General features: G+C 38.6%; 1 protein-coding gene across 2 annotated transcripts in view; it reads left to right on the top strand.

The window, feature by feature from the left end:
* LOC137974260 (thimet oligopeptidase-like) overlaps positions 1–12,167 on the top strand; it is a 26,196-nt gene extending 14,029 nt beyond the window's left edge. For both annotated transcript variants that reach the window (XM_068821128.1, XM_068821127.1), the window contains exons 11-25: positions 229–345; positions 1,243–1,384; positions 3,158–3,177; positions 3,338–3,403; positions 4,262–4,366; positions 6,822–6,854; positions 6,962–7,036; positions 7,717–7,790; positions 8,264–8,367; positions 8,898–8,980; positions 9,196–9,240; positions 9,837–9,900; positions 10,597–10,664; positions 11,095–11,211; positions 11,451–12,167. In XM_068821128.1, coding sequence (XP_068677229.1) covers positions 229–345; positions 1,243–1,384; positions 3,158–3,177; positions 3,338–3,403; positions 4,262–4,366; positions 6,822–6,854; positions 6,962–7,036; positions 7,717–7,790; positions 8,264–8,367; positions 8,898–8,980; positions 9,196–9,240; positions 9,837–9,900; positions 10,597–10,664; positions 11,095–11,211; positions 11,451–11,534 — 1,197 coding nt within the window. In that variant the 3' untranslated portion in view covers positions 11,535–12,167. The remainder of the gene's footprint in view (positions 1–228; positions 346–1,242; positions 1,385–3,157; positions 3,178–3,337; positions 3,404–4,261; positions 4,367–6,821; positions 6,855–6,961; positions 7,037–7,716; positions 7,791–8,263; positions 8,368–8,897; positions 8,981–9,195; positions 9,241–9,836; positions 9,901–10,596; positions 10,665–11,094; positions 11,212–11,450) is intronic.

Raw genomic sequence — 12,167 nt, 5'->3', positions numbered from 1 at the left:
GGTGGTTATTTGGAAGTTAGTGAATGTACAGTGTTCTCATGATAGAAGGGTGACTCAAATCAAAGTTTGAGGGCCAGTGGCTGATTTTATGGTCAGACATTATCAGTCAAGGTACAGTGTAAAACGCATGACAGTTCCTGGAATTCTCAGGCACTGACTTCCTCCAGTGACCTTTTCCATAAATTTGTGACTCCCACTATGCCCCTAATTTCTCCTTTTTCTTTTCAGTTACGCATGTCCAAGACAGCTGAGGCTGTTTCTAGTTTCCTTTCTGAATTATGTGAAAAGTTAAGGCCACTTGGAGAAGCAGATTTAGAAGTAATGCTCCAGCTCAAAGAAGAAGAGGTATTTCTATTCATTATGCAAGTGCACATTGCAAATTCAACAACACTTACATTTAAAACATAAAATTAAAAACATAAACCATGCAATACTCTGAGAAAACAAAGATAAAAAGCTAAAAAGGTTTGGAGGCTGTGACATATTTAAAGCTGCCATCTCGGATATAACTAACAGTTTAAGTACATGTTCCTGTAACTTTCAATGATTCGCGAGTAACATGAATTTAATAAGGGACATGTTATCTTGCAATGTACCTGCAACATTATCAAGAAGTAGTCAGAAAGTTTTGCATTATGGCAGCTGTACTGTATTTCAAGAACTGAACCAGTTTTCTGGGGAAAGAGCAAATTATGCTCTGTGACTGTGCCACCAAGTAGTTACCCTAGGCTTGTAGCCATTTAATTTTTTTGTAAGGTCCCAGGGTTCTCATGTCATGCCTTCAGAGGCACTTTTTTCCATCCATGGCCATTTGCTTCAACAAGTTGCAAAAAATAGTGGAGACACTTCACCTTCTGGGGGTGTTATTAATTTACCTATTATCTCTCACACTGCAGCCCCCCCGTCCTTATCAGTGTTGCTAGCAAGACAAAAAAAATGTTGGAAACTTAAACAATCAACATTGAAAGGGGGAGAGGGGAGGGGAAGTGGGAAAGGATCAACTTCTAGTTACAGTGGGTATTGGAAGCTAGAAAAGGTGTTTTTGAATGAAAAGTGTCTCATCAAAAAAATTTTTTGCAGCTTGTTGTAGCTTGCTTCACATTTCTTTCTCTCTGGTCAATTTACAATATCAACTCTGTTCATAAAACCAAATTTTTGTATACTACCCCACCGATGCAGCACCACAGTTTCTTTAGAAACTACCACATTCGTTTATCTGTGCCATGTCCATTGTGTCCGTAGTACAAACAGCTTGGATATGAGTTTGATGGTAAAATAAATTCCTGGGACATGCGGTACTACATGAACCTCGTGGAAGAAAAAAATTATGCAGTGGACCATAACAAGCTAAAGGAGTACTTTCCTCTTCAGATAGTCACTAAAGGTATGTTTTAGCTGCAACCCACTTAGTCCCCAAGAGAATGTAGAGCTGTATAGTACATTCCCATGTGTGCTAATTTGTCTTCTCCCTGCGAGCAGAGCCTCTCTAAAACTCAGCAGAGAGCGTGAAAGAGAGGCTTGGCAGAAATTGTGTCAGATCTTTTAAGTCGCCGCAGCACAAGTTTCTGGGCTAGTCACTCCAGTCAAACCGGTTAGGCAGCTCACGTACATCATTTTTGACAAGGCAAAGGTCAAAATCGAGCCTTCAGTACAAAAGTCAATATGGTGTCTTGGAGTGTGATTGATACCTGGCCTGGGTTTGAGACTGTCTCCAAGCAATGGCTTGTGCATACTCAACAAAGACGTAATGCGATTTCTGCCTTCTTGTCGAGTTTAGAAAGGCTCTGCTGGCAGGGTGATGTGTCTTCTACAACGCATTCAGTATGGCAGCCACATTTGTGGGGGTTCAAATCTTAGGTTTAATGCATCAATTTAATGCATGATTTCTGGCAAATAGGCTTGAAAATAATTTGATTATTGCTCTGTAGATAATGTTCATTCCTTTCTGAACTGATGCAGTTCACATAAGCTTGTATGCAGCATTTTCGTAACCATAAAATAGAATTATGAGTGCACCGGTGGCTCAGTGGCGGTGGCTCAGTTGGAAAGAAAAGGACGCGCACCTTGGCTCAGTTGGTTGAGCACGGGCTGTCACGCTGGAGGTCATGAGTTCAACTCCGGCCGGACCAACACTCAGGGTCTTTAAAATTTAATAACTGAGGAGAAAGTGCTGCCTTTGTAATTACATCTGCAAGTGGTTAGACTCTCTAGTCTTCTCGCATTGTGTCATTGTTAACACGCAAAGCATGTCATCAATCAACATGCTTGTTTATCAATTGTGGCATGTTGAGTATATGTCTTTTAACATGCTGAGAGTGTCAGCGTCAACTTGCATTCAGCATACCATTTCGAACAGTGGACTGAGTGTGTTTTTTTTTTTGGAAAAAGAAAACAAAGACATATGACTTTTTCTTCCAACACACACTTGGCAGCATGTTTCGTGTGCTCTGTCATTACCTTTGTCCCTGTTTCAGGCTCTGTCAGTCGATTGCAACAGCATAAGTTGCCCAACTAACTGCAAAGATCCTTCCAGCTTTCTTTTCAGTTTATTCTGCGGTTCAAATAATTATATGAGGCTTAACCCATTGACACATCGAACACCAGAGCATGCCCCCAGTTGACAAGGAAAATCTTCTGACATTAGACAGAGTAAAATCTCACTCCAAGGGGTCAATAGGTTAATATATTCTTTTAAAAAAATGAATTCAGTGGAATACTCTACAAAAACATGAAATGAACCTCCTATAGAAGTAAAAAATAGAAGTGCGTGTAAATAATTAGGCAGGGTAGATATGGAGATTGTTAACACTCATTCTCACTGCCAGGAGTCAGTGGGTTAATGCATTGTTTTTCCAACCACAATGCACTGTGCAGCGATCAAATTGCATTATTCTATACAGGAGCTGGATTAAACACCTACTGTAGCAAAAATATTCTTTTGGCATAACCCAGAATGCTACTTTTTAGTACCTAATAAAAGAGGCAAGTTATTTAAGAGTAATGCAAAAAAACCCCTCATTTTTACCTTGTATTAATCTTGAACTCTTTGTTCTAGTATGTACATGTCATGTAACCAACAATAATATTAATGTGTGGCAATGTCATATCCTGCTGCTTTTTGCTAACTGAGGTAATTGTTTTTGTTTTCTTTGACCAGGTCTTTTGGATATCTATCAGGTATGACATTTTACATTTTTCATTGATGGTTTCATAATATATATAGCCATTGCAAATTAAAGTATCTGTACTTTTTTGTTTTTATGTTCAAATTGTTCCCATCCATAGTACACAGTGCTTCATCAAACGGTAAAAAGAGAATATTACTCTGCTTTTCCAGGAACTCCTAGGTTTAGTTTTTGAAAAAATTGAAAGTCCACAGGTGTGGAATGAAGATATACAAATGGTAAGCATACATTCCTTGACCTTAATTTAGTTTTATTCTTTTATTTTAGTAGTAAGTCTTTGTAGCATCTCCCATTGGATAACCATTTGCTTAACTCATGAATTGACTTCTGAACCACTCCCCATTGATGAGTAAAGTTGTTTGGCGTTAGACAGAGTAAAATCTATCAAGTCTCACTTCAAGGAATCAATGGGTTTAATACCATATTTTTTTTTTTTACATCATTTACTTTGTGCTTTCCTTGTTTGACCAATATATTTAATGAATTACATCTGCTATTCTTCTCTGTTGGCTTATAAACTTATCAGGAAAAAATCCAGTTGGACATGGTTTAAGATAGGGGAAAATAACACCTTCACCTCCCTTGAAAAAAATGTTTGTTTCAGCTTGCCATTGACTTTGCACTGCTTATTCCCAACTAAATAATTGAGAAAGCACACTAATATTAAAATTTCATCTCGTTTTTCATCCTCTAGAACCTCCCTATCTTTGTTTCTTGTCACCCAAAAATGCTGTGAATTAACAATTAGACCCATACCCCGCAAGGGCTACGGGTCAATAGCACATGAGGCGAACCCAAATGGGCTGTTGACCGGTGGCCCTTGAGGGCGGAGGGTCTAATAATTATTTTAGTATCACCCAACTAGTCAGACAGAAAAGGCAATAATAAAGTTGGCAAATGCAAGCTGAAGAAATATTTATTCGAGAATAAAACGAAAGAAAACGTCACGCTTCTTGCTACTCGAGGACTATTACTAATAGTCTTCTAATAGCGTAGCCAATCAAAATGCAGGATTTGCATTAGTCCACTAGTTGCGTGATACTAATTATTGTTTTTTTGCTGCTTCTTCCTGATAGTTCAGTGTTAAAGACACTTCGTCTGGTGATCTAATTGGTTACTTCTATCTGGATCTGTTTCCAAGAGAAGGGAAATTTGGTCATGCAGCTTGCTTTGGATTGCAGGTACATGCTGTAACGTTATTATGTCACGCAACCTTTATCACATGACTCGACATAGCGAATCATATGTGGTAAATTCCATGTGCTTGTAGACTCAACGGCACTTGTAAGTTCGCTGGAGCTTTGATGACACCTTATTAAAATCTTTGATTGTTAGCTACCTTTGTGCTAGTTATTTCAACGGGAAACGTAACACATGCAACTGCAGCTAAACATTTTTGGTTGTTGATACTTAACCATTCGAATCACATTGTTATTGAGGAAAAATGTTAATGGTTGATTAGAAGTTGTAAAGCAAATGGTTGGATCTTGGTATCTTGTTAAGAGTGGAGAGCTAAAGTGGTGCTAAACTCTTCTACTGGGTACTTACAGTCTGTAGGTGAATCAGGAGCTAGTGTAGTGACTGAGCAAGTATTGATTTTTTGCAGGGGGGAAGGAAGCACTTGTACAATGTACAATGTATCTAGTAAGGCAAACCCAGAAACAGCCATTCCACACTGACGTGGAAGGCAAGGGAGGGGAGTTGGTCATTTGGCAGGCTAGATTACTTTACTCAGTGTCAAACAAGGAAGCTGACAAACACATATGAAACAGTAAAAGTTTTTTTTTGCAGGGGTTACAACAGGTGTACAGGAAAATCCTGTACTTCTATTTTCTAGTTAGTCTGTCATTCAGAAAGCTTGAGGTATTCTGTTTGTGAATCAGGGAGTCGTTAAGTCATCCATTTGTATGTCAGCCAGCTACTTGATCAGTCAGTCAGTCATGTACATGCATTGACAGAGACAGGCAGACAGACAAGCAAAGCATGCAGAGGCAAAAAGAAAAAATTTATATTTAGTCAATGAGGAATACCAAGGGCTTTTAATGGTATCAACTAGTGATTCTTATTTCAGTGTTCTGTGTAGGTAGGTAAAGTCTGATAACGAGCCTAGAAGGCCCATCAGGCCGGTGCTTATCTGCCGTTTCTGTAGCATGAAGCGACTAGGAGTACTTCTTCTCTCCTGATTAATTAACCCATTGACTCCTGGGGGTTCCCCATTGATGAGTTAAATCGTCTGGCGTTAGACAGAGTAAAATACTAAGTATTGCCGGTTTAGGCCAGTTTAAGGGTGAATGAGTTAAGCAACCCAAAATTAAGATAAGTTGTCATACCCACTTTCCCTTTATCAATTAATCATCCTCCAGAGCTATCTCCTTAGCTTCATATAGTCCTTAAAGTGCCACTACGATCAAATTTTTACCTCTTGATTTTTTAGGCGTATCACAAAGAATTCTATGAAAGAATGAAAATGCTGTTTATCGTTTGCAAATACCTGCATTAGTTCTGGAGATGTTTAAGTTTGAAAAATGTGCAAATGAGATGACTGATGATGTCATACAATCAACCCAATATTACATCAAGTAATATAAATTAATAGAGCTATCTTCGCCAATTTGCAGCGCAGACCATTGAAACTTGGTAGACTAATAGTCCTACAGAAAACACACCTACGGCTGTAAAACATTGTGTTCCCATGGCAACTCACTCTTTTCCAGTCCCCACCCACTTGATTTCAATATGTACCGTATTTACCCGTGTATAAGTCGACCCCCCATTTTTGACGGCAAAAAGAAGCAATTTCTTAATTTCTTTGTTAAATGTTCATGGGACACTAATCTTGTATTCTTTGATTTCTGGAAATGTGGATGTAAAAAATCAGGGCCTCGAGCGCTTAATAGTTTTGTGGTTCAACAGTTGTTGTATATGCGGGCATTTTGTCCTTGAGTTTTGAAAAAGTTCTCAGAAAATCGAACATGTAAACCTCAAACTAACCTGTTTTGTTGTTCAAGGATAAAGGGCTTTAGAGGATCAGCACAACATCACAGAAGCAGGAGGCAATCTTTGAAAATAACTTGCGAACGATGCGAAAATGTGCAAGGTTTAATTGGTCCTTGACTTATAATTTCTCAACGAAACTGTTAAGCTCAAATTGTGGAGCACATTTAGTAGAATCTTACTGCAAAGAATCAAACATTTTTTATGCAAATTGGCTGAGATATCCTTTTTCATCATATTTGCACAAAATTTGGTTGAGTGTATGATGTCATCACTTGGCTAATTTGCATATTTTAAAAACTTGAATATCTCTGGAACAAAAAGAGATATTTGAAAATAGTAAAGAGCACTTTTCCTCTCATGCAGGCTACTTATTTATGTCTTAAAATGCTTTGATAGAAAAGATGAGATTTTCAACATATTAAAGAACAAGTGGGCCTCATATGTGAATTAGTTTTGAATGGGATTCTTACATAACAAACGGACTTTCACAAAGTCCTTTTACATCTCAATGAAACTTCAGTAGACTGAGTCTCCTGTTTACACTATTTCTATAGTACTTTCAAGATGATGGATGCAGTAAACTGAAATGGCATTAAAAACAAATGCAAAATATTCCTTTTTTAACTCTTTTATTTTTAGCCTGGGTGTTTGCTGGCTGATGGAAAAAGACAGGTACTGTAGGGGAATCACTTTCACCTTTTGAAATCTACATGTTATTTTGTGAAAGCTTAAAAGCTTGCCTCTGCATCATGATCTGATCATCATCTGTCTGGTCACAGCTTTCTGTTGCAGCCATGGTAGCTAACTTTACCCGCCCTACAGCAGACCATCCATCCTTGTTGACGCATCGAGAGGTTAGTACAGCTTATCGAAACATGCAATACCAACCCTCAAGATAACATACTGTACAATGCGTAGACTAACAGAGTGCTGTTTGGTTAAATCCTTTCCCTATGAAGAGAGACATTAATAGATTTTAATCTGTGATTCCGATTTTTACTCAACAAAGGGTTAACAAGCAAACTCGTGGGTTATGGGACAATTTGTCTGAAAAGATGATGAGATGAGTGAGGGGTGTAAGAGTTAAAATCTCAAAGCAAAAAGAGCTCCAACCCCCACCCTCCCATCCCCTCTCACACACCCACACACAATCTTATTTTACAGTTCACAGATGGTAGTGGACATACAGTAATGTAGTCAAATTAACACAGTCCAGGAAAACGTCCATGAGGTTGTTGTAGTATGCCACTGAAAAGCCCCTTTCCTATGCAGTGGGAGTGATCAACTTGTCCATATTAGTCCATACATTTATAATGATCAGCGAGTGGATTGTTTTTTTACTTCAAGTTTTTTAGATGGAAATGGGTAGATGTCATAAGTCAAACAGAAATTCCAGGAGATTTTCTTTTGCATGGCCTGAGATTACTGTGCTTGAAATGTAAATCATGCCACCTTCTCACTGCCTTGTTTTGTTGCCCAGTTGGTTTATTGGCTGGTCTTCTGCCTTGCTCACTCACAATCTTTATTTGCACAGGTGGAGACATTCTTTCATGAATTTGGTCATGTGATGCATCAAATATGTGCTAAAGCAGATTTTGCTTTGTTCAGGTAAATGTTTTGTGGGTTGAAGATATGGTGTGAGAGCCTTCTTTTGCTTTTGTGTATCTTGCTATGTGGGTTAATTGAATTTTGTTGATTTTCAAGTCTGTGACTTCTGTCAGAAGTAACAAATCTTCGAAGAGAAAGAAATTGAAACCAGCTGATGGAAATTTAAAGTTTATTTTTATTCATTTTCATTCATTTCCTTATTTGCACACTACATTGTTTGTCCTTTGATTATTATTGTTGATAATTAACATGACCACTGTAACCTGCCAACAAACCCTTTAAGGGTGGCAATCAAAACATCCTTCTATTTCTCTTAGAAGAAGTCAATCTTGCAAAACAAAGATAAGCAAAAGAAACTTTCACCAAAAAGTAGAAAACAGGAAACAAACGTTTATGCTAATCCTGGATTAAGTCAATCAGCTTTCGAACAACCGGGCCCAGGTCAGGTGTTTATTCTTGCTTTCTTGTTGCAGTGGAACTCATGTTGAGAGAGACTTTGTTGAAGCACCTTCTCAGATGCTTGAAAATTGGTGCTGGGAGAAAGAGCCTCTTCATCAGATGTCAGCTCATTACAAAGGTATAACTGTACTTACTGGTTGGCTTGATTGGTAGAGCACTGGACTTTGCTGCAAGAATTTAGGGTGTTTTCATATTTCAGGAGAAAGTGCCTCATTTATTTATTTTTATTTTTATTTTTTATTTTATTAAATTTTGCCTTCTAAATAAACTATTAACAAAACATGATGACATAAACAAATAATAAACAAATAGTGGGTTAAGGCAGGGTGTCCACAACAGCTGACGCCAATTACTGTGGGCCCATATAATGACATGTGCAAAATTAAGTGGTTAGAATGTCTTGTTTTCTCAAAGAAGAAAAGTTAATCTGTTAAAAGCATGGTCTGTAGCCTATTTCTCTAGCTAAGTGCCTGGGAATTGATAGACCATTTCATGGATACAGATTACTTACCCTTCTGGGTAACACTACAAAAGGAAACACTGGAAAAAGAAATGAAAACAGTGACCTAGGGTGCCAAGGGAAGATAAATAAATAGGTTAATATGATATTATTATGGTTCTCACAATTCATTCTGTTTGTGGTCTCAGATTCCAGTCCTGTTCCTGATGACATGCTCAATAAGCTGATAGCTGCTCGCAATGCTAACACAGGGGTGTTTAACTTGAGACAAGTAAGCAGCCCTACATCTGAATACTGGTTATTATAGTCTTTGTGAGAGAACATTACAATGCACACAAGTCTCAGAAAATGAACTCTTAAAGGCCTCTCTTATTTTTCATTGATTCTTTTAACTTGGAAAACTGGTGGACTGTGAGGTTCAGGTTTGACTCCATTACAGGGTTTAACTCGTTCAAGGAAATGTTTTTTTTAATTTGTAATTTTCAGATTTTGCTGGCCACTTTTGATCAAACAATTCACACTATGGCAAAGGTATGTTTGTCTCAGTTATGTCCATCATAAGAAGAATAGCTGTCAAAAACAACCTACACGTACCTGTGCACTGATACACATACTTTTACTTTCCTTGTTTTCATTTTTTTAAAATAATTATGGTGAAAGTAAACTTGGCACTCAAGTCACTTTTCTGGCACTCTACAGAAATAATATTAAAAATAATAAATTATTCAAGAGAAGTAGAACATTGTTGAAAAAACACCTTATTGGTAGAAGGCAACCAAGGGGTGATAAGACGTATCCAGCCATTGGTCAGAGAGGGACTTGAGTCTAGAGCACCTACTTTCAACTCACCACCATGGTCTTTGGACTAAGCTGCCTCTTTACTGTCTTACTTGATCAGCCCCCTGGAGGGCCCTCTGGGGCGATCTTCAAACACTTTCAATGAGACTTTTTTTGCAGACCTTCGCTGTAGGTTGCAGTTTATCAGGAATGTGGCACTGATGCCCTAGTATTCCAAGCAAACCCGCTAATGTCATTGGGGTAGGGTGGGTGGTGTGGTTTGGATATTGTGCAGTTTTTTAGACCCAGCTGCTTTTTCTTCACTTTATGTTCTATTAACTCTTTTGCAGGCAAACACTGCAGAGATCTATGCTAGACTTGCCTCTGAGATTCTCCGTATACCATCTACTCCAGGTAACTTTTCCTTCCTTGAAAAAGTGCATGTTGGTAAAAGATCTTGCCCTCTGAAAATGTTAAAGAGAGATTATTTTTCCTGAGGGATTAGTAACATTTTCCTAACACTCGAAGCTGTGCTGTCCTCTTCTACCCCTCCCCTAAGATGTTGAAGGAAAGGGGTTGAGGCCAGGGGATGGAAATAAGCCGTCTCAGTATTGCAATGCCTTTGCCTCATCATCCTGCTGCATTATGTCAACCATCAAGAGAGCGGACAGGTATCATTGCAACCATCAATTTTCCGACGAAGAAAACACTTTTTGTTGATACAGCCATGAGGACTCGTCAACTGAAATACTAAAGGCGTGTTCTCTGTCTGCCTGATGTTGATCCTACTAAAGAGCATGCATTGTGTGTTCTGCTACATGTCAAGGGAAAACCTGGATGTTCGTCAAATACATCCAGCATCTTTGGAGGGGTGGGTGGGGGGGAGGGGGGCAGAATGCATCTTTAGCCTAAGTCTGCAGTGGCTCATCAGGACTGTTGTCAGTAGGAAACCAGTGCTTGCCTGCCATGCATCTGATTGATGATGATGATAAAGGTTGGACTGGAACAACAGGGGTTAATGTGGGGAGAGTAATGTAAGTGAGAAAAGATTTCCCTGCATAAGTCTATACCTTTCTTGTTCTTGTCCAACTGGGCTGGTCCTTCTTGCAGGTACCAACATGCCTGCATCATTTGGACATCTTGCCGGAGGCTATGATGCTCAGTACTATGGATACCTGGTAAGACAAGGATATTTAAGGTTATTATCATCTTAAGGACATGATATTGATGTAACACCGAATTCTTACTACCAGCTAAGCAAAAAAATCTATGGAAGTAGTTAGGAGAACGAACTTTTAGATCATGTGAGTCAAAGGGTAATTGTTCTTTGATGACTACTGGATTTAGGCAGGTATATGAAAGTAATGCAAATGGTAGGAAATAGATATTTTTACTTGATTGGTTGTAGTCTCCTTCGCAGCCGTTATTGGTGTGTCACGCAACGCTTTGAGGGGGTGTTGCGTGACAAAAAACTGCTGTGAAGGTGACTAGATTGGTTGTGCAGTGTCTATTAAAATACTCAGGCACGAATCAACTAACCTTAAGTTCCTGCATCTATGCACGAACTAAACTGAACTATAACAACCAATTGTGCCTTATTGTTTTCAGTGGAGTGAAGTATTTTCAATGGACATGTTTCACACAAGGTTTAAGAAAGAAGGAATTATGAACCCCAAAGTTGGACTGGACTACAGAAAGTTTATATTGCAGCCTGGTGGAACTTTGGTAAGCACTAAAAATCATACTTTATTTCGGCATTAAAAGTTACCGTGAAGTTCTTCCCCTGGACCAACCAAATTTATGGTTCAAAGTCGGCAAAATTCCCATAAATTCACTGTAATTTAAGCCGTGTTTGGCCCCCCAATCAAGGTGGCGTCAGAAACGGTAGAAAGGGGGATTAGGCGATCATACCTTGCATACTATCAGAGATATACAAGAAAAGTTGTTTTTATTTTTTCTTTCAGGACGCCACCGACATGTTGAAGAACTTTCTTGGCCGTGAACCGAATCAAGATGCTTTTCTGGCCAGTAAAGGACTAAAGGGATAGATTCGTAGCAATAGGCCGTTTGATGATACAGTCATGTCCAATACCTAGGTTTTAAATTGCTGGTGCAAAGTAGCCTCATCTTTCTACTTTCGTTTGTTCTAAAGTCAGGCCAGGTCTGATTGTTTACCTAATAAATTGGCTGTATTTATTTATACCAATTACAATGCTACCCAACATGGAGTGTTCAGCGCTTGTCTTGATTGATGACGTTGAACAAAAGCCATGTAATTGGGAGCAAACAAGAAGTACCCCTAATAAGGGCGATCGCGTTCGAGTAATTTAGTCTTAGGTTACTATTTAAAAATTAATTCATGCATTCGTGACGTAAGACATTGGTTGGTTAAGATGATTGAGAAAATGCTAACTCAAATTATGAGCTCCTTCGTTAAACTAGCATTTTTTGTTTAGTGAGTTAGCCAATATTGCCAATAGTGATTCGCTCGATCAAGCTCCATCAAATTGGTTAATTCGGTTGCTTTTTGTGTTTCTAGTTGGATAGGGAGATCTTTTCTTTATTCAGACCAACACTGTCTCAAAGCGTTCCAGAGAACTTGTTTCCATTTAGAAATATGACTTATTCCCGCTTACACCTATACTTGCACATTCGTTCAATAAAATCATTGGAAAATGAAA

The sequence above is a fragment of the Montipora foliosa genome, chromosome 10 (assembly GCF_036669935.1).
Source record: "Montipora foliosa isolate CH-2021 chromosome 10, ASM3666993v2, whole genome shotgun sequence".
NCBI lineage: Eukaryota > Metazoa > Cnidaria > Anthozoa > Scleractinia > Acroporidae > Montipora > Montipora foliosa.
The sequence above is the reverse complement of the archived record's forward strand: the minus strand, read 5'-3'. Positions and strand labels throughout refer to the sequence as shown.